Source organism: Ochotona princeps, chromosome 16 (genome assembly GCF_030435755.1).
Source record: "Ochotona princeps isolate mOchPri1 chromosome 16, mOchPri1.hap1, whole genome shotgun sequence".
NCBI lineage: Eukaryota > Metazoa > Chordata > Mammalia > Lagomorpha > Ochotonidae > Ochotona > Ochotona princeps.
Genome location: NC_080847.1, coordinates 31,252,443 through 31,278,717, shown reverse-complemented (window position 1 = coordinate 31,278,717; position 26,275 = coordinate 31,252,443). Strand labels below are relative to the sequence as shown.

General features: G+C 41.6%; 1 protein-coding gene across 1 annotated transcript; it reads right to left on the bottom strand.

Annotated features, from left to right (window-relative positions):
• Positions 1-26,275, bottom strand: SHCBP1 (SHC binding and spindle associated 1). Its single transcript, XM_058674757.1, has 13 exons — positions 26,199-26,275; positions 22,391-22,558; positions 22,111-22,226; positions 19,947-20,155; positions 18,418-18,510; positions 13,732-13,965; positions 13,475-13,643; positions 13,080-13,200; positions 9,754-9,885; positions 8,815-8,933; positions 2,835-2,921; positions 2,339-2,480; positions 1-996 (listed from the first exon to the last, which is right to left on the bottom strand). The coding sequence occupies exons 1-13, from the start codon at positions 26,251-26,253 to the stop codon at positions 671-673; spliced, it is 1,971 nt and encodes a 656-aa protein (XP_058530740.1). The 5' UTR covers positions 26,254-26,275; the 3' UTR covers positions 1-670.

Below are 26,275 nucleotides of genomic sequence, written 5' to 3'. Positions count from 1 at the left end.
CTTTCTTTTTTCATTCACAATCAGCAATAGTGCAAACGCTCTCCACACATACGGGTCCTCAACAGCACTTCACTTCTGTTTCAAGCCTGTTACGCTATCCATTACTGTGTAGATGATTGCATAGTTCAACATAAAATGCACCCTACTCAGATTCTCAATAATAAGTCTGATTAGGTAGATAACTTCCCAATCATAAAAGCTTTTATTTTAAGACAAGTATTATGCAAATACAGAATGGAAATCAGATCTGTAGTAATTAGGATTGGGAGAAAAAAACAGTTCTAAGAACACTGACACAGGACAACTATTGCACCTCTGTGTAGCTGTCTGTATTCCCTGCTTTTCTTCCTGCTCTATGAAGTGCTGGGTTGAAGTATATACACACCAGAAAGTTACTACCAGTCTTCATATGAAAGAACTATGTTTTAAGAAAGCAAGACTTTCTAGATGAGAAATCACCAAATATTTTTCAATTTTATGTTTTTACAACTTTTCCTTTAAAGAGGGAGTATTTTATGTACAAAATTTGCAGGCAGAAATCAATCTACATTCCACTAAAATCCAAATGTATCAGTATAAAATACAGACACAGAGCAAACTACAAGAGCAGCAGTGATCGTCAGGGCGGCTGTGCAAATTCAGTATTCTGCTATGTATTATATCATTGCAGTCAAAACAGAAATGTGCCAAAACTCCCCTTCCCATTCCATCTGAACTGGTTCCCCATAATTCCAACAAACATCTCCTGCGACATTAAGTTGTCATCAGCTTGTGTGATCCCTAGTTCACTCAACCTTTTTTTCTTCATGTGGCCCTTCTGTGTGGAGGCAGCTACCAGTTCATTTACAATTTCACAGTTCCCTTCGACTTGCTCAGAGAGGTCGGATCTTGCTCCATGCTCCATCTTGCCACTTGCACATTCAATCAACTCTTCCAGATCCACTCCTTCAGCTGCATCTGCCTCCCCACTTGTCTGAATTTTAAGTACTTTACACTCTGAGGAAAAAGACAAATTACATTAAATATACAAGCTAACCCAAGTAAAACAAGTGTATGTCTACGTAACTGTTAGAGAATTTTTGTTGTTCTTTTAAGATTTATTTTGCTTATTTTAAAAGCAGAATTACAGAGAGTGGGGGGAGGGACAGAGAGAAAGAGAGATCTTCCATCTGTTGCTTTATTTCTCAATTGGACACAGAGCCAGGACCAGGCCAGGGTGAAGCCAGGAGTCTGACACTGTGGAACTCCCCTACCTGTGCCGCAGGAGCCCAAGCACTTGGACCTAAGGCACCTCCCAGGTGCCTTAGCAGGGAGCTGGATCAGAAGTGGAGCAACCAGGGCTAGAACTGGCACTTATCCGGGATGCCAACATCCCAGACAGTATAACCCACTGTGCGCCAACACCAGTCCCACGTCTTAACTTCTTCCCACCAACTGACTGGCTTGTACAAACTCTTTGTCATGAGCATTTTCAACCGGCTCTTTGTGCCAAGGTCTTCTGATCCTCATACACATCACTGATCTTGGATGTTTTTCTCTTCCCTCCTCATCTTAGAATCTCACTCAACAGATATTTTCTGGGTATTTAATAGTTGCTAAGCACTACTGTCATAGGAGCTAGGATTCACTGACTTCAACAGTGTTACTTTCTTAAAGGAACTCCCAATCGCACAGCAAACTCTGCCTAGCCCTCATGATCCCCTCCACCCCTGCCCTGTCTTATGTCAATGATTGATAAATGGCAAAAGAATCTCACACTGTAATTTACATATTACATACACACACACACACATATTCTCAGTAACTCTATCTTAAAAAAAAAAAAAAAAAAAAAACAGCAAAACTGCTTTAAACTTTCCTCAGCCACATTAATCCTCCTCTGTGACTAAAACTTAACCGTGACTTGCATCATGTCTTGAAATGCATGATTTTCCATTGGCTGTCACCTTTGTTGACAAGAAAGGCAGGTGTCAGGGAAGCACTTGTACTAATGCAAAACAGAGGCAAACTCCACTATCTCTTCCAGTAAATGCAGCCTCCCACCTGGCACTGCCTCCGTCCTTACCCAATGCGACCGGGAGTTACCACCCTACCATTAACTCCTAAGCCAAGCAGAAGGACGCCACAGAACAGAAACCAAACATCAAGGTTCTGAATGAAGAGCTGAACTAGCTGACCTTGAAATGGCTTACCATGACCTCCATGCCCAGGTATATGGTGGTCATTTTTTTTTTTTTTTAGAGAGAACAGGAAGAGTCAGCTCTCGATCAGAGTTTAATTCTGGAATAAAGTAAATTAAGCCTATTGTTATATTTTAAAATTACTAAGCACAGCATACCTTCAGTTCCATCCTCAGCTTCTTCTTGCAGGTCAGATAAAATAGTAGGTTTCACCAAGACTACACCATAACCTTCATTATTATGTATGATATTATTTACCATGGATATTTTAGGAATGTCATAATGTTCATCCAAGAAGTCCTGCAACATTGAAAACAAATGTTTTCAGAGATGTCACGTTCAACACTGTCGGCTTTTCAGATTACCTTTTCACACTACTCTATACACAGGGTAGAAAGTTACGCCTCTTAATACTTCGTAGCACATTCTGCGCCTGCGTGACACAGCATGTCCGTCATGTCTGCAGATCTAAAGGCAGCAAAACACTCCTATAGGAGGCTTTCAAACATCAACTACTGATACCGTTACAACTTACACACTGTGTTTGCTCTTCAAAATGAGAAAACAAATTAGATCAACATAAGATTTACCAGAACACAGTTTTTTGAGGAGAAAAATCTAACCTTCAGAAAGCATGTGTGAGTCAGTTCTCACCTTAATGAGGATCCCTTCCTTGCAGTGATGGATCCCATTGTCACTCAGGGTACACTTACTCCCAGGATATATTTCTATACCAGCACCCTGCAAGTTAGAATTTGAGGTAATGAGAAACAGCTTTTAAAAGGCAAATCTAAAAGAGGTTTATTACAGTCATTTCATAGCTTTGACACAGTACAAACATACAGTACAAAGTTACACAGGTTATCTTTCTTAGGTATTTATAATCAACATTTCCATTTGCTCCATTTTCAACAGGTTCAAAAATCACACACTGCAGGACAGGGTGCAAGTCGTGTCGGATTGGAATGCAACACCCCCTGAAAAGTACAAGATCTGGGACTTAGGACTGGGTCTAGTAGGGAAATTGGGGGCACTCTTCTGTGGGCTGCAGTTCCTGCTGGTGGGTTTGAGAGCACAGCTGGGAGCATTCCAGGCTGGACAAGGCAGCAATACCCATCGGTATACATGTGGATGGGATCCTGGGGTGGGGTAAGCTGAGCTAAGCTGCAACACCCATAGGTGTATACGAAAGCCTGACTAGCATGCGACACAGACCAGAATAATCTGGTGCACATACTGGCACATGTAGGAACCAGGATTAGGGGCAGGCCTGGAGGGAACTATTAGGGGTCACTCAAACTAGGTTACAGTTCCCACTGGTGTGCACAAAGGCCAGGTCTGTGGCACACTGGTTGGGCTGGGGCGCAGTACCCATCAGTTTGCACAGAACAAAGGGCCGGGGATAGAAATGACCAGGCAACTATAATCACCAGTGTGCATACAGGTTGATGCAAGTGATGGACTTCACAGGACCCTGTACTAGCTGGTACTTGCAAGAGTCAGATCTGAGGTCACCCCAGATGAAAGGCTTCTTAGGGGACTCCCCAGCTGAATCACTGGACTCAAAACTCCAGCCACAGGGAAGATTCTAGGATTTGTGGTATAACCTTGGAATGTATGTGTTGGGACTGGGCCTCCTCGATGGTTCATGCCTGTGCATAAGGAGGGCATGATGGCCAGGCCAGGTAGGCCTGCAGAGGATGTCAAGTGCTATGTAAGAACAGGTTGGACAACTCTCCTGGCCAAGCTTTGGCAGCAAGTGTCTGGGTAAGTGGATGAACTAGGATGGACTCTGTCAGCCAATGGACCTTGGGAAGATTTTCTCAATCTCAAAGTAACAAAACCAACAGCATCCTGAAACTATCAAAACCACTCAAGCAATGCCCTTGGAACATTCTTCTCCATGTCGGCTTTCTAAGATGACATCAAGTAGACATTGCCCATCCTTGGGTACTGATGTAGTTTGGCGACTGGGAGCAGCATCCATTCTCTTTTGTCCTCCCCCCCGCCGCACAGATACAGGAGAAAAGGAAAATTGGAAACACTTGCCCCACCCACCTTCCTCCATACCTCGACCCTCCCCACCCTAATCGCGGTTTTCATGGGTGCATGACAAGATGGGTGCATCCTTGTCAAACTATGTAAACATCAAAAATTAAAAATTGAACACACACACACACACACACACACACTATACTCACATTCACACACAACACTAGTTCAGAAGGTCAACACTTGACTCCTGTTTGTCATTCTAGACAAACAGCTTTTCAAATCATCCTTTTCACACTACTCAAAAAACAAGGTAGAAATTTGTGCTTCTTAATATTTTGTAGCAAGTAACACCCTCAGAACACTCCTCCCCACATTATTATCTCTAAGGCATCATCAAATGACCCTGGTCCATCCCTGAGTGCTGATGCAGCTTGACAGCAAGGAACAGCTCCATTCCCTTCTACAGTGGACACAGGAGAAGAAAAAAAACTGAAACATTTGCCCCACCCACCTTCCTCCATACTCCAGTCCTTCCCACCCTAATCAGAGATCTACACAGGCATGTATTCCTCAACTATGTAAACAATATAAAATATAAATTAAAAAAAAAAGAAATTTGTCATTACGTGATTCTTTTAGGAAAATAACATATAGCATTCTTATACGAACCTAGATGTTATGAGCCTACTACACTTCCAAGCTTGGGACACCTACGACCCATACACCCTAGTGTCTGGGTTCAAGTCTCAACTCTGCTTCTCATTCCAGCTTCCTAAGAATGTGCCCCCTGGGTGCAATGGTGATGGCTCACATACTTGGGGCCTCGCCATACACATAGAAGACCGAGAGTTCTAGGCTCCTGGTTGGCCATTTGGAGAATAAAACAGATGGAAAATATCAGCTCATTTCTCTCTCTCTCTCTGGCTCTCCTCTCTTTGCACTCTGCCTTTCAAATAATCTTGTCATTCTAGACAAACAAAACAAAAACAAAGAACTTGTAAAAAAAATTCAAATAACTGTAACAACAAAACATACAGGGACAACTTTAACAAAGGATATTAAAGAAAAACCTCATTCAAAAGAAGCATAAAAAAACAAAATACCTAAAAATAAATGTAACCAAAGATCTCTACAGTGAAAATCACAAAAAAATTCTGCAATAAACTAAATAAGACACAAAGGAGAGCATTCCCATGTTCACAAATTATAAGATTATTAAAAATGCTCGTACTATGCAAAACAATCTACAGATTGAACACAAGCCCCGTTAGATATGAATGACTGTAGCATGTGGCAGGCATTTGGTCTAGCATTTGAAACATTACTTAGAATGCCCACATCTTATACAACAGTACCTGGATTCAATTCCCAGCTCCACTTCCACTTTCTGCTCCTGAAGTTCTAACTTTCTGCTAGTGAACATCCAGGGAGAAAGCAGTGATGGCCCAAGCACTGGGGTCGCTACGACTCAAATAGGAGAACCAGACCAAGTTTCCGGTTCCCAGGCTGGCTCTGGCCCAGCCCTGACCATTATAGGAATTTGGTGAGTAAGCCAGATAGTAGGTCTCCCGTCAGTCAGTCTCTCTCTTTTTGTCTACCTAAGTTTTTTTTAAAAAATGAATAATATTCTTCACAGAAGAAAAACCAACCAAAAACTTATATGAAAACCCCAAAGATCCCAAATAGTCAAAGCAATCTTAAATAAACTGGAAAAAAAAAAATCACAATATCAGATTTCAAGATATACTAAAGAGCAACTGTAATCAAAACAGCATGGTATTGGCATGAAAACAGACACATAGAACAAAATCAAAACTCTAGAAATAAGCCTATGAATCAACAGCCAAATTATCTTTTACAAAAATGCCAAAATCACAGCTTACAGAAAGGACAGTCTGTTCAATAAATGGTGCTAAAAAACAAACAAACAAAATCTAGCTAACCATAAGCAAAAGACTTCTACCTTTTTCTACCTCTCACCCTACATAAAAATTAACTCAAATGGATCATGGGCCTAAATCTCAGGCTGAAACTATACAATTATAATAATAAATAATAAAGTGGAAACACTTCAAGATATTGGTATAGGAAAAGATTCTCTCTTTTTGTTTTAAAGATTTGTTCATTTTTATTGGAAAGGAAGATTTACAGAGAGTAGGAAAAACAGAGATTTTCAATCCACTGGTTCACTCCCCAGATGGCTGCAACTGCTGGAGCTGAGCCAGTCTGAAGCCAAGAGCCAGGAGCTTCCTCAGTCTCCCATATGGGTGCAAGGTCACAAAGCACCAGGCCATAAGCAGGGAGTCGGATGGGAAGTGGAGCAGCCAGGACATGAACCCATATGGATGGAATGCCAGGACTTGCAGACAAATGATTAACCAATTGACCCACCGCACTGGCCCATAGGCAACAGCTTCTTTGCCAAGATCCCAAAAGTAAAGGAAACAAAAGCAAAAATAAGCAAGTAGAATTGTGTCAAACTAAGAAGCTTCTGTGCAGGAAAACAACCAAGAGTAAAAGACATCAACAAAATGGGAGAAAAGATTTGCAAACTCTTCATCTGAAAAAGGATTAATATCCATAATAAATAAGGAACTTCACCACAAAGAAAAGAAAAAAATCCTATCAAGAAATGCACAAAGGGGGCCTGGCGTGGTAGCCTAGCAACTGAAGTCCTCGCCTTGAAGGCGCTGATTCCCATATGGACACCGGTTCTAATCCCAACAGCTCCACTTCCCATCCAGCTCCCTGCTTGTGGCCTGGGAAAGCAGTCGAGGACGGCCCAAATCCTTGGGACCCTGCACCTAAGAGGGAGACCCAAAAGAAGCTCCGAGCTCCTGACTTCGGATTGGCTCAGCTCCAGCCATCGTGGTCACTCGAGTGAATCAACAGATGGAAGATCTTCCTCTCTGTCTCTCCTCCTCTCTGCATATCTGACTTTCCAATAAAGATAAAATAAATCCTAAAAAAGAAATGTACAAAGGGTCTGAATAGACACTTTTCTAAAGAACTATAAATGGCCAACCAATACATTAAAAATGCTCACCAGCTGCCAGGGAAATGCAAACGAAAACTTCAATGAGACATCACTTCACTCCAGTTAGAATAGCCATTAAAACAACAAAAAGTAACAAATGCTGATAAAGACAGGCAGAAAAGGAAACCCTTTTACACTGTTGCCAGCCGTCACAGAGAACAGGTTTGGAGATTCCTCAAAAAAATTAAAACCAGATCTACCACATGGCCCAGCTGTGCTTCTGAATATATATATACCAGGCAAATGAAATCGCCATTTGAAAGAGATACCTGTCTTCTCATGTTTGCCACAGCACTGTTCACAATAATTAGATACAGAAAAGGAAAAAAGAAAGAAAATGTAGTGCATGTATACTATGGAAGATTATTCTGCCATAAGAATAAATGGAATCTTGCAGAAAATGGATGAAATTGATGATCATTATATTCAGGAAAATAAGTCCGAAACAGAAAGACAAATATAGCATCTTCTCTTTCAAATGTGAATTCATTGTATAATTATTATACAATTAATGCACACACATCTGATCTGAAGTTAAAACAGTGATTGCTAAAGGTTGGAAAGGGTAGGAAGGAAGGAGGTTGGATAATGCGTACCAAAAGAAAATAGGATAAATATGGGTTCTGGTGTTTGGCAGCACAGTGGCATGACAATACATTATATTCTGAAAAAAGAACTGGAAAAGCAAAGCTGGTAGGCTCCAAACAGCAAGAAAACGTAAGAAATTGAGCAACACAATTACATGGTATGACATGTAATTACATGGTATTACATGGTATTACATGTCCATGCTGTGGAACATTTCACAGTAGCCCAGAAATGTACAAGTATTACATGTTAAACCAGATTTTAAGCAATTCACCAAAGAGTTAACTGTGAGATTTATAATTTTCTTTCTCAGATCTACTTTGTAAATGTTACAATGCTCTTACGTTTAATCGCTAAATAAAAGAACCCTGTCCAACTGACAGACCTAGTAGTCTGAACTCCTTTAAAGAAACAGGGTAATAATGCTAAGGGAAATGAGCCAATCCCAAAAGGTTAAATACCACATGTTTGCCTTAATTTAAGATGACACGATGTTATGTATAACAAGTTATGTTATGAATGTTATATGTTGTGTACAAACTAAAATTGAAATGTCAATGAGGTGGTCACAGAAGGTGGTTAAGAACTCGCATTTACTTTTACCATATTGGTTACTCATTACTATGTCAATTAATTCCATAATGATGTAAATTTTTGCTGATGGTATGTTGGAGCTTTTAATTGATCAGGATGATACTCTGCTGGCTCTGTCTTCAGACCAGAGAGGGTATACTTAAGAAGCTGTTGAACTTGACTGGACAACAAGATGCTGGACTCTATGTTTGGTATATACTTGCAATGGGGGATTCTCAACTGAACTTGAACTGTGGTTATGCAACAAGGTGGAGGAATCCACCATGGTGGGAGGGTTTGGGGAGGGGTGGGGAGAACCCAAGTACCTATGAAACTGTGTCACATAATACATTGTAATTAATGAATTAAAAAAAAAAAGAAACAGGAGTACACCTTCAGATTTTTTTCCCACGTGCATCCCCCAAAATAAGATTATCCCACCTTTGCACCATATAAGTCTGAATTCTTCATTAAAAGTTCTGCTGACGTTCGCACCGTGACTCCTGTAGTTTCACACTGCAGCACACAGTTGTCCAACGTAGTCTTGCCACGGTGAATAACTGATGAAAACACTCAAACTGCTTTAAGAGGTAATGTGCCTTTCCTGGCATTAGTACGAGCTTAAAACTGACATTAGACACTCTATTTCTCAGAAGATACCACTTAAACTTTGCTAACTGGATTACAAATTCATAAAATATGAAACAATGACTATTTTCAGTTATTTTATAAAATCTAAAAACAGCCGTCTTGGGGCAGGCATTTGGGCTAGCAGCTAAGACATCAGTGGAGGGGCTGGCATCGTGGCATAGCAAGTTAAAGCTCTACCTGTAGCACCAACATTCCATATGGGTAGAAGTTTGAGTCCTAGCTGCTCCACTTTCAATCCAGCTCCCTGCTAATGGCCTGGGAAAACAGCAAACCATGACCCAAGTGTTTGGCGCCTTGTGGGAGACTCAGAAGCTCCAGGTTCCTGGCTTCAGCCTGGCCCAGGTCCAGTCATTGCAGCCATTTGAGGAATTAACCAGCAGCTGGAAGATCTCTCTGTCTCTCTCTAATTCTTCCTTTCAAATACATTTTTAAAAAAATCATTATACATAGAAAAACTACATATAAATATGTATCAGTGTATAATCAGAATAATAATTCTGCCTTTCAAGATACTCAGTGAAGTACACATATGTGCATGCATGTACATTAACAAGTTTTCAAGAGACTAACTTATTTTTCACTTTGACGTAAGCTTCCTAAATCATTCCATTGTATACACAAATAACCAGCCTTCCATATATTCGAGTGCTGATTTCGTTAACTTCTGTCTTCCACACAAAGCAAAGTTTTCCCTCAAAGCCCAGAATACCCCCAAGCTCGGATACTTACTTAGGATTCCTTCTACAGCATCATGCTGAACAAACTTGATGTTTGAGATTTTAATATCTACACCTGTACAATCCACAAAAGTATCTCCTTTGCCTCTGTTTTCTATCACAATTTCATCTGGTAGACCATAACCTAAGGAAAAGAGCAAGAACACTTAAGATGGGCCAAGGACAATGTATAAACAAAACTGTTGTAACGCATTTCTCTAGTTCAAGTGATCCAAATGATAATTTGAGAAGAATCAATCCAATTGCAATTAAATTAAAGTTGCTTTTCATACATCTTGTTTAACTTAATTTACCCAGTTTTAATAACTCCCCAGGGTTAGGTCTTTGACCCACATCTCCTACTGGAGTAGCTGGCTTTGAGCCCTGGCAACAGCTCCAGGTTCCAAGTCCCTGCAGCGCAGACCCTGACAGGCCCAGCTTAGAGTTCCAGCAGCTGAGTCCCTGCCGCCCATGTGGGAGACCTACGTCAAGTTTCTGGCTCTGGTCCCATCCCTGCTGCGGCCATTGTAGGCATTTGGGAAATGAACTAGTGAACAGGAACTCCATCTCTCAATGTCCCTGTACCTTCCTCGAAAATATGTTTTTTTCAGAAGCACAACTCACAGGGCTGCTCTTGTGGCACAGATGAAGCTGATACCTGTGGCGCTAGCATCCCATTTGAGGGTACTGGTGTAAGTCCCAGCCACTGTGCTTCCAATCCAGTTCCTTGCTAATGTGACTGGGAAGGTAGCAGAATATGGCCCAAGTACTTTGGTCCCTTCAATTCATGTAGGAAACCTGGACGGAGTGAACTTTCTGTCTCCCTCTCTGCCCTTTAAATAAATACAATAAATCTTTAACAAAAATAACATTTCCCTAGCTGGTCCTTATATCGGAAAACATCCTATCAACCATCCCAGACCAGCTCAATACTAAATCAATCTACAAAACTCCTAAAAAAACAAAAACAAAAACCATAAATCATCCTAAGGATTCACACCTAGTTTAAAAGGCTTGAAACAGGAGCAGGTTCAAGTTCCTGCCTTGCACACGCCAGATCCCATGTGGGCGCCGGTTCTAATCCCGGCGGCCCTGCTTCCCAGCCAGCTCCCTGCTTGTGACCTGGGAAAGCAGTCGAGGATGGCCCAAAGCCTTGGGACTCTGCACCCACGTGGGAGACCCGGAAGAAGCTCCTGGCTTCAGTTCAGATCAGATCAGCTCTGGCCGTTGCAGCCACTTGGGGAGTAAATCAGTGGACAGAAGATCTTCCTCTCGGCCTCTCATTCTCTCTGTGTATTTTATTTCCAATAAAAATAAATAAATCTTTAAAAAAAAAAAGGTTTGAAATTTTCTTCTAGAATTCTATGATTTTAATGTAAATTACATTTGAGTAAACCTAAGCATTTCTCAAGATTATCTACTTTTAGTATTATCTTAAATGACACACTAATTTCAAAGAGGTTCAGCTACTGGAAGAGACAATCCACCTTGTTAACCAAAGAATAACAATGGATTTCTGCTCATCCTAATAACAACAATAATGCCAGCTGAGAGTCTCAGGGCTTATCAAAAATAATTGGAATATTTGGAAAATAGGAAACTTGCCTAACTTTTTCATAAAATAGGAACTGCACAGATACATTTATAAGAAATAACTCTGTCTCAAGAGTAAATGAGTAAACCAAAGAAGTAACTGAATTAAACAGGCAGAGTCACTGAGTACAAACATTTGGAAGCACTAGCCAGCGCAGGAGGACTTCACACACTAAACCAGGGATGGGCTCCAGCTTATTAAACTACAAACAATACGAATGGTTTTGCATCCAGTTCTTCGTATGTGTCTGGAATGTGTCTGCTTATACTGGACAGATTTTACTTTATCACTGAATTTTATTAGCAGAGAAATTTTTTAAAACTTTAAATAACTGCATCCTGAGGAAAAGAACTAAGGTTGTTACATAAATATATTACATACTCTAAGCAGTTTAAAACATAAAACCATCGTTAAAATAAATGGATTTTTAAAACACAAAATACCTGCTGTAAATACTGGTAATATCATGTAAACTGTAGGCACTCACTATATGTGTTCTAAGTGTTTGCTGTAGATCAGTATCAGATAAGCCTTTATTTTACTCCATAGATTTACACTAGAGACATCATTTCATTCCAATTCTCAGAAATGTCCTGTGAGTAAATTTATAGTCACTTTTACACATAACTATCAGAACTCTATGTGGTTATTTATGATACCCTGGCAATTACATTATAATTTCCTCTCCAATTTAGGAAGAATTCTTATCAACTATACAATCTACAATATCAATGTTATTTTCACTATGCCAAAAAAATGTTTTTATTGCAGTAATTTATACCACAGATGTGTTATTTATATACATCTATCCATTATAAATCAAATATGGAGAAGAATAAGAGCAAAAATCACACGCATAAAACATAAGAGGGGGTAAGACAATGTATTGGCGAACAGCAGGAAATTAAACTCCCAGCCTTGCTTCCATTAAGAAGTTTTGACAAGATAAAGATAAAGAACGCAGCTTCAGCAGTCTGTGAACAGCTGCACAAGTCCCCAAACGATATACAATTTTTTGCATTACAACTTTTATTGCTAACTTAAAGCTGTTCTGACAAACAGTTGAACAGGTGCATCTAAATTTGACATATTATGGAAATACATAGGACCAAGATTAACAATTGGAAGGTAAGCTACATTCAGACATTACTGCAAATGAAGAATAAGCTTATAACTACTAAAAAGTTACTTTAGTAGAATTTTTAAATACTGATGCCATCAAAACCATACTTTGGTCAAGATATAAATGTAGTATGTGTGCCATTCAGCAAGCTTTTAAGCAATTGAAACAATTTCTAGTATGGTTTTTAATTTAAACATTTTACTATATTTCTCACAAAAACATGCCAAATTTGAAATGAAAAAAAAAGTTACATTCCCACAGTTATACAATAAAGTAAGCAATAAACAGAAAAATACTAAACCGAGAAAAAGTATTGCTAGAAATAATTTTGTCATAGTAACTGGATTTCCTTTTCATAAACCACCAAGAGTCCGGAGGTATGACTCTTCACAGTGATCTTTCTTCTGTGTGTGCCTGTGAGCACTTTTCCAAGAAATAAGCAACCACAACTCAAGTGGCTCAACAAAGGGTCAAATGGGTCAACTCCCCCTCCGCATGCTCCAAATACATAATGTCTCCAGGCAATTCACTGGAAATAATTCGTGAAGTGTCAACAGAATCCAAGATTTACTGTTTATAGGTACCACGAATGAGATTTTGGTGTGAGCTCTTCCGTACTCACCTTCCAACTCAATGGAGTCAGCAATGCAGAATGTGCCATGTACCACGTAATGACCAGGACACACAATAACAGTGTCGCCTTCATAGCAGGCATTTATAGCAGACAGTGGATCACTATGGAACTAGAAAACAACAACATATGGCAAATGCATAGCCCCCTCAAAGCAACTGGAGTGTTACCCCAAGTGCCTTCACGTCTCACTTTGAAAATAGAGCCCTAACTACAGAATTAAGTATCCCCTTTGTTAGTGCACTGAGGCAGTTCCTGACATGTAACACTCTCCCTGCTCCCCACAGAAAACCAGCAGTAGGAAGCTTCTAGAAACAACTGTGCTAATCATGAAAACATTCAGGGAATCCAAAGCAGTCACCTGGAGAGCAAGAAACTTTTTTTACCTGAATTTCTGTGTCTTCCTTAGAAGGTTCTTCATGGAACCTGTCCCTGAGCAGGGACCGCAACAGACCAATCATCATGGTGGAAGAGACCACGTGGGTGACCTTGTGACCATTGGAACGGAAGCCCTTGGCTTGGATGTTAGATCTCTTCTGATAACCAAACACATATCTTAAAGAAACCAAACAGACCTCTGAGTTCTCGGTAAGACAGTTGCTAAGCAGAGGTCAACCGCTAAGAACAGCAAAGACGCACGTACCTCAACAAAGGATTCTCAATAAGCTTTAGCTTTTGTTTCAACTGTTCAATCTCTGAATACAACTTTAACCCCTCCACAATGGAGATATTTTCCTGCTCCGAATCAGAGTTACAGTTTGACAAACTGCTTCTCAGATTCAAAAACGTCCTGTAGCTCTCCTCACACTGAGACAACAGGTTCCGGTAGTCAACAATGAGTCCTGAAGGAACTCGATCTTCAAGGATGTCATAATACCTGAAAGTTGAAAAGCAAATTGAAATTCACTGCCTTCCTGGTACATTTCCCTAGCGTTAAGACAGCCCATTGAGTCTTGAACACCGTCAGATAGCGTGTTACAGCACATAACCCAAGATGCATGCCAAGTCTTTCTGAACAGCACCACTTCTTCACGTTCACTAATTTTTCTCCTTACGAAGAGTTCAAATCCCGGCTGTTCCACTTGCAATCCAGCTCTCTGTTAACATGCCTGGAAGAAGAGGGGAGGAAGGCCCAAGTGTTTGGGCCCCTACACCCAGAAGAAGCTCCAGGCTCTTGGCTTAGGACTGGCAATAGCACAACTGTTGTAGCCATTTCGGAGTGAACCAGTGGGTAGAAGATATCTCTCTGTCTCTCCTTCTCTTTCTGAAAAATCTGCTTTTTAAATAAAAACTAATCAATTAATTAATTAATTAGTTTAAAAATATTGACTAACCATATTGACTTGCCTTGGGCCAGAGCTTGGGAATGCTGGCTGCAGAGTTTTTAACTACAAACACTTAGGTTCTTCATCCAGACCAATTAGACTGGTCTCTGGAAGTAAAGAGATTTTTTAAGTCCCCTGGAGATGCTTATAAGTACCAATAAAGGTTAAGAACAATTGACTGAAGGGGCCTGACACAATGGCTCAGTGGCTAAATCCTTGCAAGCGCCAGGATTCCATATGGGTGGTTTGTGTCCCGGCTGCTCCACTTCCCAGCCAGCTCCCTGCTTGTAGCCTGAAAAAGCAGCAAGGGACAGCCCAAAGTCCTGGGACTCTGAACCCATGTAGGAGACCCAGAAGAGGCTGCAGGTTCCTGGCTCCTGGCTTCGGATCAGCTTAGCTCTGGCTGTTGCAGCCCTTTTGGGAAGTAAACCAGCAGATGGTAGATTTTTCTGTTTCTCCTTCTCTCTGTAAATCAGCCTTTCCAATAAAAACAAAAAAATATTAAAAGAAGAAGAAGAAGGAAAACACTTGCCTGGGGTGGGCACTGTGGCATACTAGGGTAGATCACCACTTGGGATCCCCACATATCTTATCCTGGTGCTGGTTCAAGTCCCAGCTACTCTACTTCCAATGTAGCTTCCTGCTAATGTACCTGGGAGGACGGCAGGTAATGGTTCAAGTATTTGGGCCACTCACACGGGAGACCTGGATGGAGTTCCAGGCTCCTGGCTTCAGCCTGGTCCAGCCCTGGCTATTGCAAACTAGGAAACAGAACTTTTCTTTCTCTCTGCCTATCTCTCTTTCTCTCTCTCAGTATCTCTTCTTACCTCCTTCCCTCATTCTATCTTTCAAGTACATGAAAAATAAATAAGCATTAAAAACAAACCCTGCCTTCAATGTCTATCCTGATCATCTAAGAACAATATCTTAAACAAATTTACATCAAATTATGGTGAACTCCAAATATTTGTTAAAATTAATTTAAAAATAACATTTTTCTGCTTTTCAAACAAATGAATTGGGTGAAGCTTAGAGAGCAAGAATTTCATCTGCTTTACTGAATCCACAGTCATTGAAAGATATCCTGGATACCCACTGTGCAAATGAGAAACTGCAGGCTGAACCACTGACTTTGTGATTGGATCTAATGAGTTACAAAGATTAAGACTGAAAGTTATTTTTAAATGCTTCCTAGCATTTCAGATACCCAAGCCTGCTAGCTATTTCTTTTCACTGTATTGATACTTGTGGCCTGGAGTCCATGAGTTAATATCTGCATCTCAGATCCCTAAACTCTGAAGCAGTAGATTTTGAATTAGAAAATATTTAGCACTTAGTGCAAAATTAAAACAGTATGGTTTGATCCCTTTTAAATCCTGCCTATGAGCCCTGCGCAATAGCAGGTTAAAGTCCTCGCCCTGCACGTGCCGGGAACCCATATGGGCGCCGGTTCTAATCCCGGCGGCCCTGCTTCCCAGCCAGCTCCCTGCTTGTGGCCTGGGAAAGCAGTTGAGAACAGACCAAAGCTTTGGGACGCTGCACCCATCTAGGAGACCTGGAAGAGCTCCTGGCTACTGGCTTCGGATTGGCTCAGCTCCAGCTGTTGTGCTCACTTGGGGAGTGAATCATCGGACGGAAGATTTTCCTCTCTGTCTCTCCTCCTCTCTGTATATCCGCCTTTCCAATAAAAATAAATAAATCTTAGAAAAAAATCCTGCCTCCAGCTTTTTAGCATAAGGACTTTTCTTTGCCTGTACTTGATAACATCCAGTTTCCCCACCAAGTACCATGATTTCCTCTCCACAACTGAAAGCAGACCCTCCCTTCTGCCTCCCCATCTGTGCCAGCTAAGTATGTAAATCACTTCCTGTTCTTAGGACATGTACTGTCAAATCAGAACTGTCAAATCAGAACATAATTTTTCTCCAGGTAAAGACCGAAATCTGCCAGATACAAGACACTTACGTATCATTACATTTCACTTAAATAAAACCAAAGACTGCTCTTAAAAGCAAATACATCAAACATAAAAAAAAAAAAAATTCAGGCTTTTTTAAATCTGGCATTTTATTGAATATAGGAAAACAGGATATACACAATGGTAAAACCGGAAAGACTAAATAGGAATTACAGCCAAATTTAATAAGAGTTGAAAATAAGATATGTATAATTCTAAACCAGATAGAGCCATTCATCAGGCTTTCACATTTTTACTATTTACTATTGAAATCAGCCCTAGTTCCACAAAAATGCAAAGCTATACTATCTTCAATAATCAAACAAATGTCTTTCACACAGGAAAAAAAATAGCTTCTACACATTTTTTCTTTTTTTTTGGTGTACAAGTTCTAATTTTATTCTTCTGCCTATTAAATTACTGCTCATGAATGTAACAATTGTTAGTCTTAGAGCACCATCTAGTGGACAAATATCATCTATAATAAGAATGGTAGAGATTATTGGGATCACATGGTTAATTTTAGTATTTCTGTATGGTTTTTCTGTCAAGATATAAGTTAGGAGAATGTACTTTTGCATTGTGAAAATTGCAATTTACCACCAATATTAACTATTTAGTCTTTTTCATCTATTTGTCAAATAAGATTTAAGGCAGGATACCCTGTGATAAATCCATCAGTCTAGTGTATTTTACTACAGAAACTGAGTTAAACCATATTATTTGAAAAGTACTCCTCAAAAATAGAAAGCAAGAAAAGTTGATAATAGGCCCAGAGCATGGATCAGTGGCTACATCCTTGCATTGCAGCCACCAGGATCCTGTACGGGTGCCGGTTCGCGTGCTGGCTGCCTCACTTCCCATCCAGCTCTCTGCTGCGTGTAGAGTGGCCCAAAGGCTTGGGATGGTGCACCCACTGGGAGACCCAGAAGAAGCTTCTGGCTTTAGACTGGCTCTGCTCCGAACATTCCAGCCACTTCCGGAGTGAATCACCAGATACAAGGTCTTTCTCTCTCTATAAATCTACCTTTTTTTAAAAGATTTATTTATTTTTATTGGAAAGTCAGATATACAGAGAGGATCTTCCATCTGATGATTCACTCCCCAGGTGACCAAAATGGCCGGTACAGCACTGATCCGAAGCCAGGAGCCAGGAACTTCTTCCAGGTCTCCTACACAGGTTCAGGATCCCAAGCTTTGGGTCGTCCTCGACTGCTTTCCCAGGCCACAAGCAGGAAGCTTGATGGGAAGCAGGACTGCCAGGATTAGAACCGGCGCCCATATGGGATCCCGGTGCATTCAAGGCATGGACTTTAGCCACTAGGCCATTGCGCTGGGCCCAAAAATAAATCTTAACAAAAAATAGTCTTTTGTAATTCAAATAATTTCAATGTTTAAAAAAAAAATTGTTTGGGGCCCAGTGTGATAGCCTAGCAGCTAAAGTTCTCACCTTGCAAGTGCCAGAATCCATATGGGCGCTGGTTCTAATCCTGGCAGTCCTGCTTCCCATCAAGCTTCCTGCTTGTGGCCTGGGAAAGCAGTACAGCACGACCCAAAGCTTTGGGACCCTGAACCCGCACGGGAGACCCGGAAGAGGTTCCTGGAAGAGGATCGGCGCGGCTCTAGTTGTGGCCACTTGGGGAGTGAATCATCAGATGGAAGATCTTCCTCTCTGTCTCTCCTCCTCTCTGCATATCTAACTTTCCAATAAAAATAAAATCTTAAAAAAAAGAAAAAAAAAGAAAAAAAACCAACTGTTTGAGTTCAACAAAGAACTTTTAAACACATTAGCTCTACTGAATTTTATTCAGATTTATAGGACACTGAGCTATTAACTTGGCTGTCCTTCAACTCCCAGGTATTATAAACACTAAACTCAGGTTTTTTTGTACTTTGATAAGTTTCATTTAATAATATGTCAAGGCGTTGTACTGTTTGCAAATCATTCTGCTTCTGTGGGCTCCGGAAATGTGTACATAATACATCACACAGGTGAAATAAAAGCAGGTTTAACTTTTTCCAACATGTCCAAGGTAATGATACTTACAATCTCAATCGAGGTTCAACGCATCTAACAAAATAATCATACTCATCTTCCTCTTCTTCATCCCAACTCCTCCAAATGTTTTGGTAGAAAAACCTGAAAAGGAGTTCAGTATCGTTCAAAGGCAACCACTGGCTCAGAGCATCGGAGTTTTGAAGAGGGTAAGGTGTAAATTAAAACGATTGTATCAACTATAGTAAACAGGGGCTATTTCATGGAAGTTCATCTCTCACCTTTAGCCCCAAAGATGGCAATTGTATCTACTGTGCGCACCACGCATAACCCACATTCCACTGAGGACCTGGTGCTCTCATACTTATTACGTCAACAAGCAACCCCAAGTCTCCTAGTTTGCCCTTCTCTGAGCACTGACCAGAAGCTGAGCCCTCAAAGCCAAGAGTAAATTCAGCCAGGCCCCTCTAACATTAGCAACCCCAGACACAGCTGTCTTTCTAGCACAGCCATAATGTCAGACTCCTAATTTCCTAAACCTATGAGTTACTCCTTTACCTTCAAACACTTCAACTGATGGGCTTCTTTAAAATCAAAGAACATAAAGGGGTTATTGTGGTTCCGGACAGGCACAGGTAAGCATTCTTACAATTAGCAATTGTCCATGAGAAGTATGAAGGGGGGCCTGATGTATCCTGCTTCTCTGAATAATATTCAAATTCATCTCAGCAAAACCAGGCTAGTTAGTGGTATAGAAACTGAAAGCACTACTAAACCCACACCACACCCAGCAACATCAAGATTATGGTCATTACATTATCTGTGCTTCCAGTTCCCAGGTGAACAGAAGATGGTTATTAAATAGCTAACACCAAGCCTAATTTAGAGTGTATGCTTATATGAAAAAGAAGACCCAAAAGCACTGTCTATAGCAGGAGCTATTTGATAAAAAAAGATTTACTGGAAAATATTTTAAAATCTATACATGTAGTAATCTAGGTCTGATGTACTTTCCTTCTTATGTTAGGGGCAAAACATACACCTGTGCAAGTGGAAATCAACCATGCCCCAAAAAGGCTGAAACCATGAAGACACTCCCTGAGCATCCAAGCAGACTGAAAGTCATCTTCTTTGACCAGACGCATCTGTGAAAAAGTATCAATTATTCTTACAACTGCATGAAGCCTGGTCCACAACTCTCTTCTTTCTCTTTCCCTTGCTCTTTCCTTCTGCCCCCTTACATTTAAATATATCAGTCTAGCATCCACAACTTTTAAGGCAGCTTCTAAATATATACAAACCAAGCTAAGAATTGCTATCTTTCTTTCAACACTGGGGAACTGGATGAAGAATAAAAAGGAATTCTCTGCACTATTTTTCCAACTCTCCTGCAAACGTGGAATTATCACACATAAACATTTTTAAAAGTTTTCCCCACTTATTCTTTGAATATTCTAAAGTCCTACAGTGATCAAGTTCACAGTTTCAAGTTTCAATTCAGGTTTGACTCGGAACAGAATCACTTCATTTCATCCAGAATTTCTGACCATGAGGTTATTTTTATCAGCTCTTCTTCCTACCTGACATGTTCAATTGCAAGTGCTGTCTGGTCAAACACTCCAGAACCATCAAATACGACCCAGAGCTCCTGCAGGGGCAGCCGCTGCTCCTTGAGGTCAAGCAGTTCCCTCATACACTCCAAGGTGAAGGTGTTCATGTGAGAGTCACAGAGGTAGGGCTCGGCAAGCTTCACCACTGCCTTCAAGGCTAAGAAGTCCACAGCTGTGACCTGAAGTTGTTAAATGGAAGTTACCACATGGAAATCAAAATTAATACATAGATACAAAATACCACTGGAAGCCTGTGTTTTTTCTTAAAGTTTGAAATGAGGACAGTCAGTCTTCCTCCATAATAGAAAGAATAAAAGAGGTCTGACACTAACATTGTAAATAAGAAGACAGTATGTGGCAGAGAATAACAAGCAGGAGGGGAGGGGTGACCATGTTTTGCTGAGTTGGCCAAGAGAAGTCACGCCTGAGCTGAGCTGAGCAGGATAATAAAACAAAAGCTCCAGGGGCAGAAGCAAGAAGGTGCTGGAGCAGAAAGCCAGGGCTTCTGGCTGGACCCGAAAGAACAGGGAAAGGGGAGGGGCAGGGTGGGAGGAGGGGAGGAGCGGGGAGGAGCAAGAGAGGTGAGGAGGCAGGACACCAAGGGCAACAGGATATTGGATGTTACATGTTCTTGAACAGTCAGAGGCCACAAGGCCAACGTTTAAGACCACTATTTAATGGAATGCATTAGAAAATTGGCACACTTCTATTTCTCTTTCAAGGTTTACTTATTTTGTTTGTAAGATTTGTTTCTTTATTTGAAAGTCAGAGCAAGCAAGTAGTAGAAACAAAAGAAGGGATGACGCCAGGAGCTAGGAAGTACATCCTGGTCACTGACTCTGCCGACGGAGTTTCTAGTTCCTGGCTGCAGTCTGGCCCAGTCCTGGCTGTGGTAGCCATTTGGACAGTAAACCAGCAAATGAAAGACCTCTCTCTGTGTGTCTCTCATTCTCACACTCACTACCAGCATTGTGGCATCGCACATTAAGCCACAGCCTGCAATGCCAACACTGCATATGAGCCCTAGTTTGAGTCCCAGTTGCTCCATTTCCAACCCAGCTCCCTGTTACAACACCTAAGATGGCAGCAGAGGATGGTCCAAGGACCCTAGTGCTTTCCCCACTGCGTCTCAAGAAAGCCCTAGAAGAAACTCCTGGCTCCTGGCTGTAGTCTGGTCAGCCCAGGACATTGGAGCTATCTGGGGAGTGAACTAGTGAATAATGGACAGTCACGACCTCTTTCTCTCTCTCCCCCTTCTCTCTGTAACTCTGCCTTTCGGATAAATAAATAGATCTTTAAAAAAAAAAAAAAAAAAACTTTCATTGTTTTTAGAGGACTGGTTGGAGATAGGCAGCACTAGCTGCATCAGATAGACTTGAGCTTCAACCAAAGACTCACATATCCAAAATTCTAAAAACCCAGAAGGAGTAGCCACAACCACAGCCCTGCATGGCATAACCAGCGTGCAACGTGTGATGCCATTTCTAAAGGAGCTGCAACAACAACTTGCATTCACACTCCCTGGTTTAACGTGCTAGCTTAACAGGGCCTTTTGTGGTCCAGTTAACAAACACTGACAAAAACTCACAGCTGTGATTACAGTTTAACTGCAATGAAAAGAACCCAGCCAGTTGAAAAATCAGATTGTTTTTCCTTTCTGCAATGGAGCATGCTACCAAGAGATTACTGCATATCTACAAATTTGTTAGGCAAAAAATCAGCTAGTTTTAAAAGTGCCTGTTTGGTTTTAACCATGTAATGGGCTACATCCAAGAAGGTAAAAACTTTAAACCATGTAATGGACTACAGCTAAGAAGGTAAAAACTTAATTGAAACTCCAGGGACTTCATAATTAGGACCCTATGTTTCAACCGATATAAAATACCTCCTCCACTTAACAGGCTTATAATGTGCCCCCTTTTTTCCAAGGACACCGGCACCACACTGTAATGCGGGTTTCTCTTCCTCTCTTGTCTTCAGCATTTGCAGAATACCAGAGCAATTAGATGTGAAAAAACATGCTCTTTTCAATCAGCTCATAAACTTGGACTAAAATAAGCACTTTGGCTATACCAGTCTGAAGCGAAGCGCTTACAGCTAGAGACAAATGTCTTAACAACAGAATTCAATTTACCTCCACAAGCACCTTGAACACATTCGTGTGCCAGACTGCTCGCCATCCAGATGGTTCCAGGGCCTTCTCCAAGAACTCGGCTGTGAATTCCCTCACCTCAGAGGCCTTGCAGTCAGCTACAAATTGAACACAAGGAGAGCTGAGAATGCACAGAGATGAGTTAATGTAGCCATTTAAATGGACATTCTCAGAATGCAAACCTGGCAAGCTGAGAGCCTGCGACAATCTTCATACGAAATTAAAAAGACAAAAGAAGCAAAAAAAAAAAGAACCTACTCACCTAAAATGTAATCTTGGTAGGCACTGAATCGCTCATAGAACAAAAGCTGAGTTGTTTGGAAAATTTCAGGGAAAACGGTTTTTCCTTCTGGTACAAAACTTTTTAAACGAGAGCATGGCTTCTCCTGACAGCTATAGCTACTGCATGAATCTTCATCCTGAAACAAACCTAAAAGAAAAACAAGGATAAGCAGGCCCGACTATCCCAGGACTTGCAGAGAAGTTGAAGTGCTTCTATTTGGACATCCTTGCTTTGAAACTCTAAACAAAACACACACAAGGTTTGGGCTATGAATGCTCTGCTTAGTTCTATCACTGTCACAAAAACCAGCTTTTCAAACATGAAAATATCTCAAAATCCTAGTTATTTTTTAAGATAATTTTTCATGAATATAAAGAGAACAGATTACATGCAACTCATAAGATACAATTCTAGGAATATACTATTCCTGTCCCTTCCTCCTTCCTTCTTTTAATTTCTGTGACATTTTTGACTTCCTTCCTAATTATGAACTTAATCCTCCACTAAATAGTTACATTTGATCTTAGCCAAAAGGCCAACAATCCATTTTTCTTTTTTCACTCCATATATTGGCCACCATCAATCAGAGAAAAACATGATATTTATCTTTTTTGGATCTGGTTTCTTTCACTAAGCAAAATAGTCTCTAGTTGCATGCCATTTTGCTGCAAAAGACAGGATTTTAATTTTTTTAATAGTTGAGTAGTATTCCATCATCTATATGTACCAGCTTTTCTTTAGAGTCAGCTGATGAACATCTAAATTAATTCCAAATATTAGCTACTATAAAATGTGAGAGTATAACATCCAACTTCTACCTCAAAACAGAGCTTCAGATCTTTCTTGGGTTAGGTTGCGTAGTTCTGTGAGGTTTTTCAATGGACTGTTTTAAACAGAAACCACCGAAGTTTTCCTTAAAGAAAACAGCTATGGTTTTTGCTATTAAGCAAGTGGCTAAAATCATTCCCCTACACAGTGCCTCTGATGTAGATGCTGGGTACCATCAGATCCTGGTCTCCCATGGTCTCCGAGCCTTCCTCATTCAAATTTTCTGATTTTACTACAATGAGCTCACGAAACTGAGGCCGTGAGACAGTCAGCAGACTCATGATGTCATCTTCTGAGAGATACCATCTTGATGTTTATCTTGTCTTGAGGGAGTTCTTTTCCAGGAACTCCAGGCTCTGAGGAAAAAGTAACTACGACCTAGAACCCACTTTGCCATCATCAAAACTCCCTATGGGATGGGGCAGGTGTTGTGGCACAGTGGGTTAAGTCACTGTTTGTGACCTTGGCACCCCACACCAGAGAACAAAATCAAGCACTGATCAATTTTCAATCCAGCTTCCTGCTAATGCATGAACCGCCCAACATCTGAGTTCCTGGCATCCTCAGCACAGAAGTGAATGGAGTTTCTGGCTTCAGCCCAACTCAGCCCTAGCAGTTTCAGGCAGCTGAGGAGTGAACCAGCAAACAGATGAGCTCTCTCTTTTCCTTTCCCTGCCTGTCACTCCGCCTTACAAATATTTTTTTAATCCCCTAAAGCACTCATTATCACTGATCAATCAAGGGAATAATGAACATTGTGGGTCAACCAGGCATTTGAACATGAGCCAAACACACACCTCTCAACTCCAGCCTGCACCGTTTACCCCTGCTCCTCAGGGAGTGCCAACACTAAGCAACAGCTCCAAGCCCCTTGCTCTGTGTGCTTTGCAGCAGCTACTTTCTTCCACTAGCCTGCTGTCAGTGACTGCCCTGTTGTGGGGGATTCTGTAGCAACTCCTCCAACCATCACCTGTAACAATCTATCTTTTGGGGATTGTTTTCCTTAACAATGTCATAGGGCGGACATTGTGCAGCAGTCATGATGCCCCAGGGGATACCAGCATCCAATCAGAATCCCAGCTCTGCTCCAGGTCCCAGCCTCCTGCCAAGGCAGCAGATACTGGCTCCAGTGACCAGGTCCCTGTCACCCTGGCTCCGGGCTTTGAGCTGGCTCCGTCCCAGCCACTGTGGGCATGTAGGGAATGAATCGGGGATGGAAAACAGATATTTCTTTCTCTCTCCTTTCTCTGTCTCTTTCCAATTAGTTAAAAAAAATTTAATTAATAATTCTGCATTGCTGTATTAAAAGCAGCCTATTTCCTATTCTCTCTCTCAAATGACTTTTTAGTCTTAAACGACTTCATTTTCTGCGGTATCAGTCTGTTGATGGCCCCCTCAATAAACAAGGATGGGAGCTTCTTAATAATGCATAAGGTACCAAGTCCCTCCTCACTAATTTCAATAACTGTTTAAGAAAAGATCAGAACATGCCAATCACACCAGGTTTGAATGTAATTATGTTTCCTAAGGCATGATTTGGCCAGAGGCCTAATTCTGAACAACAAGATGTTTTAAACACACAAAGTGACTACTAAAGAAACAATGCTAAGGGCAGCAATGAGAGCGGTTTCAGGCAAAAAACACCAGAGACTATGATTAACGCACACACTCCTGCCACGTCTTGCCTCTGTTCAGGCCACCGAGAGTATTTAACCCTCGAGAGGAACGAACTGCCCTCCAGGGTCTGCCGCTCACAAACACCGACTGCGTGAGTCACAGAGGGAACTGATACTTTCCTCACCGTGTTTCTTCACCAATACAGAAAAGGCAAAAATAGTCTTCCCACTTCAACAACATGCCTGTTTATTAAAGAAACGATACTTCGGGTCTGACGCTGTGGCAGAGTGGGTGACCCCCAGTGATGCCGCTTCCAATCCAGCTTCCTGGTATTGTGGCTGGCAGGAAGCAGATGAAGCCCCTGGAACCCAGCAGGGAGAACAGGATGGCGCTCCTGGCTTCTGGCTTGGGCCTGCCAGTCTTTCTGTTTCGTTTTTCTGTTTTATGAGGTTTAACGGACAAATAGAAGCTGTTGTAATTAAGCTGCACAGCACGTTTTGAGATACATCTTGCTATGAAATCACTGCCACAAGAAAACTAGCCAGCATTTCCATAACCTCACACGGTCCGTGTGTGTGTGTGTGTGTGTGTGTGTGTGGACATGTGACATCTGGTCTCTTGGCAAATTTTGAGGCTACACCATGCACTAGGCTTCCAGATCTCATCCCTGGTACCACTAAAAGTCTGTGGTCTTTGACCAGCAGCTTCCCACCTCCCGCCTCCGCTTCCTCCAATCACCATCCCGTTTTGAGTCTGGGTTTTCTGGACTCACAAATCAACAGTCTCATGCAGTATGTGTCTTTCTTTACAGCCACTTGGAAAAAGGCTCGTCACACACACATTATCTCCTCTATCTTCATCCCAGAGCAAAGCCACTGGCTCTGGAATCCTAGTAGGAATACTGAACCTAGACAACTTCGGTCAGGTTTGCAAGGTGTGCGAGTAGCAGAATTAAGTGAAGCTCTACCAGACTCTGTTGGAAATGTTAAAGAAAGGAAGAAAAAAAAAAAAGTCAGGAAAGAGTTATCAGTGGAATCTCCACGTTCCATTTCCAGTCTGTCAGCATCCTTAACTCCGGGCAGGACACTGAGTAGGATCGCTAGCCAAGGCAAGGGCTCAAGCTTTTCTTCTGTCCTAAAGCAAGTGGCTCTGATGTCCGAGACGCCCACAAAAAAAGAAGAAAGGGAGGAAGAACGAGCCTGCTCCACAGAACGGCGCAGGGCCCACCAAGTCCCCCGGGGAGGGCTTTTCCGGGTCCCCCCGGGGACTGGGCGCGGGTCCCCGCCAGCCTGGCCGGCCCCGTCCCTCCCGCCGGGCGCCGGGCAGCGCAGTGGACACTCACCCTCCTGCGGGGCCGCGCGCTCCTCCCCGAGCTCCGCAGCGAGCGCCTGCTCCATGGCCTCCGACGCCACACGGCCG

Excerpts from the sequence above, each read along its gene's own strand:
- SHCBP1 (XM_058674757.1), bottom strand. The coding sequence starts at position 26,253 with ATGGAGCAGGCGCTCGCTGCGGAGCTCGGGGAGGAGCGCGCGGCCCCG. Across the intron at positions 20,156-22,110 it reads TGTTCAAGGTGCTTGTGGAG|GTCACAGCTGTGGACTTCTT; the intron begins GTAAATTGAATT and ends TAACAACTTCAG. Across the intron at positions 9,886-13,079 it reads TGACTCCATTGAGTTGGAAG|GTTATGGTCTACCAGATGAA; the intron begins GTGAGTACGGAA and ends TCTTTTCCTTAG.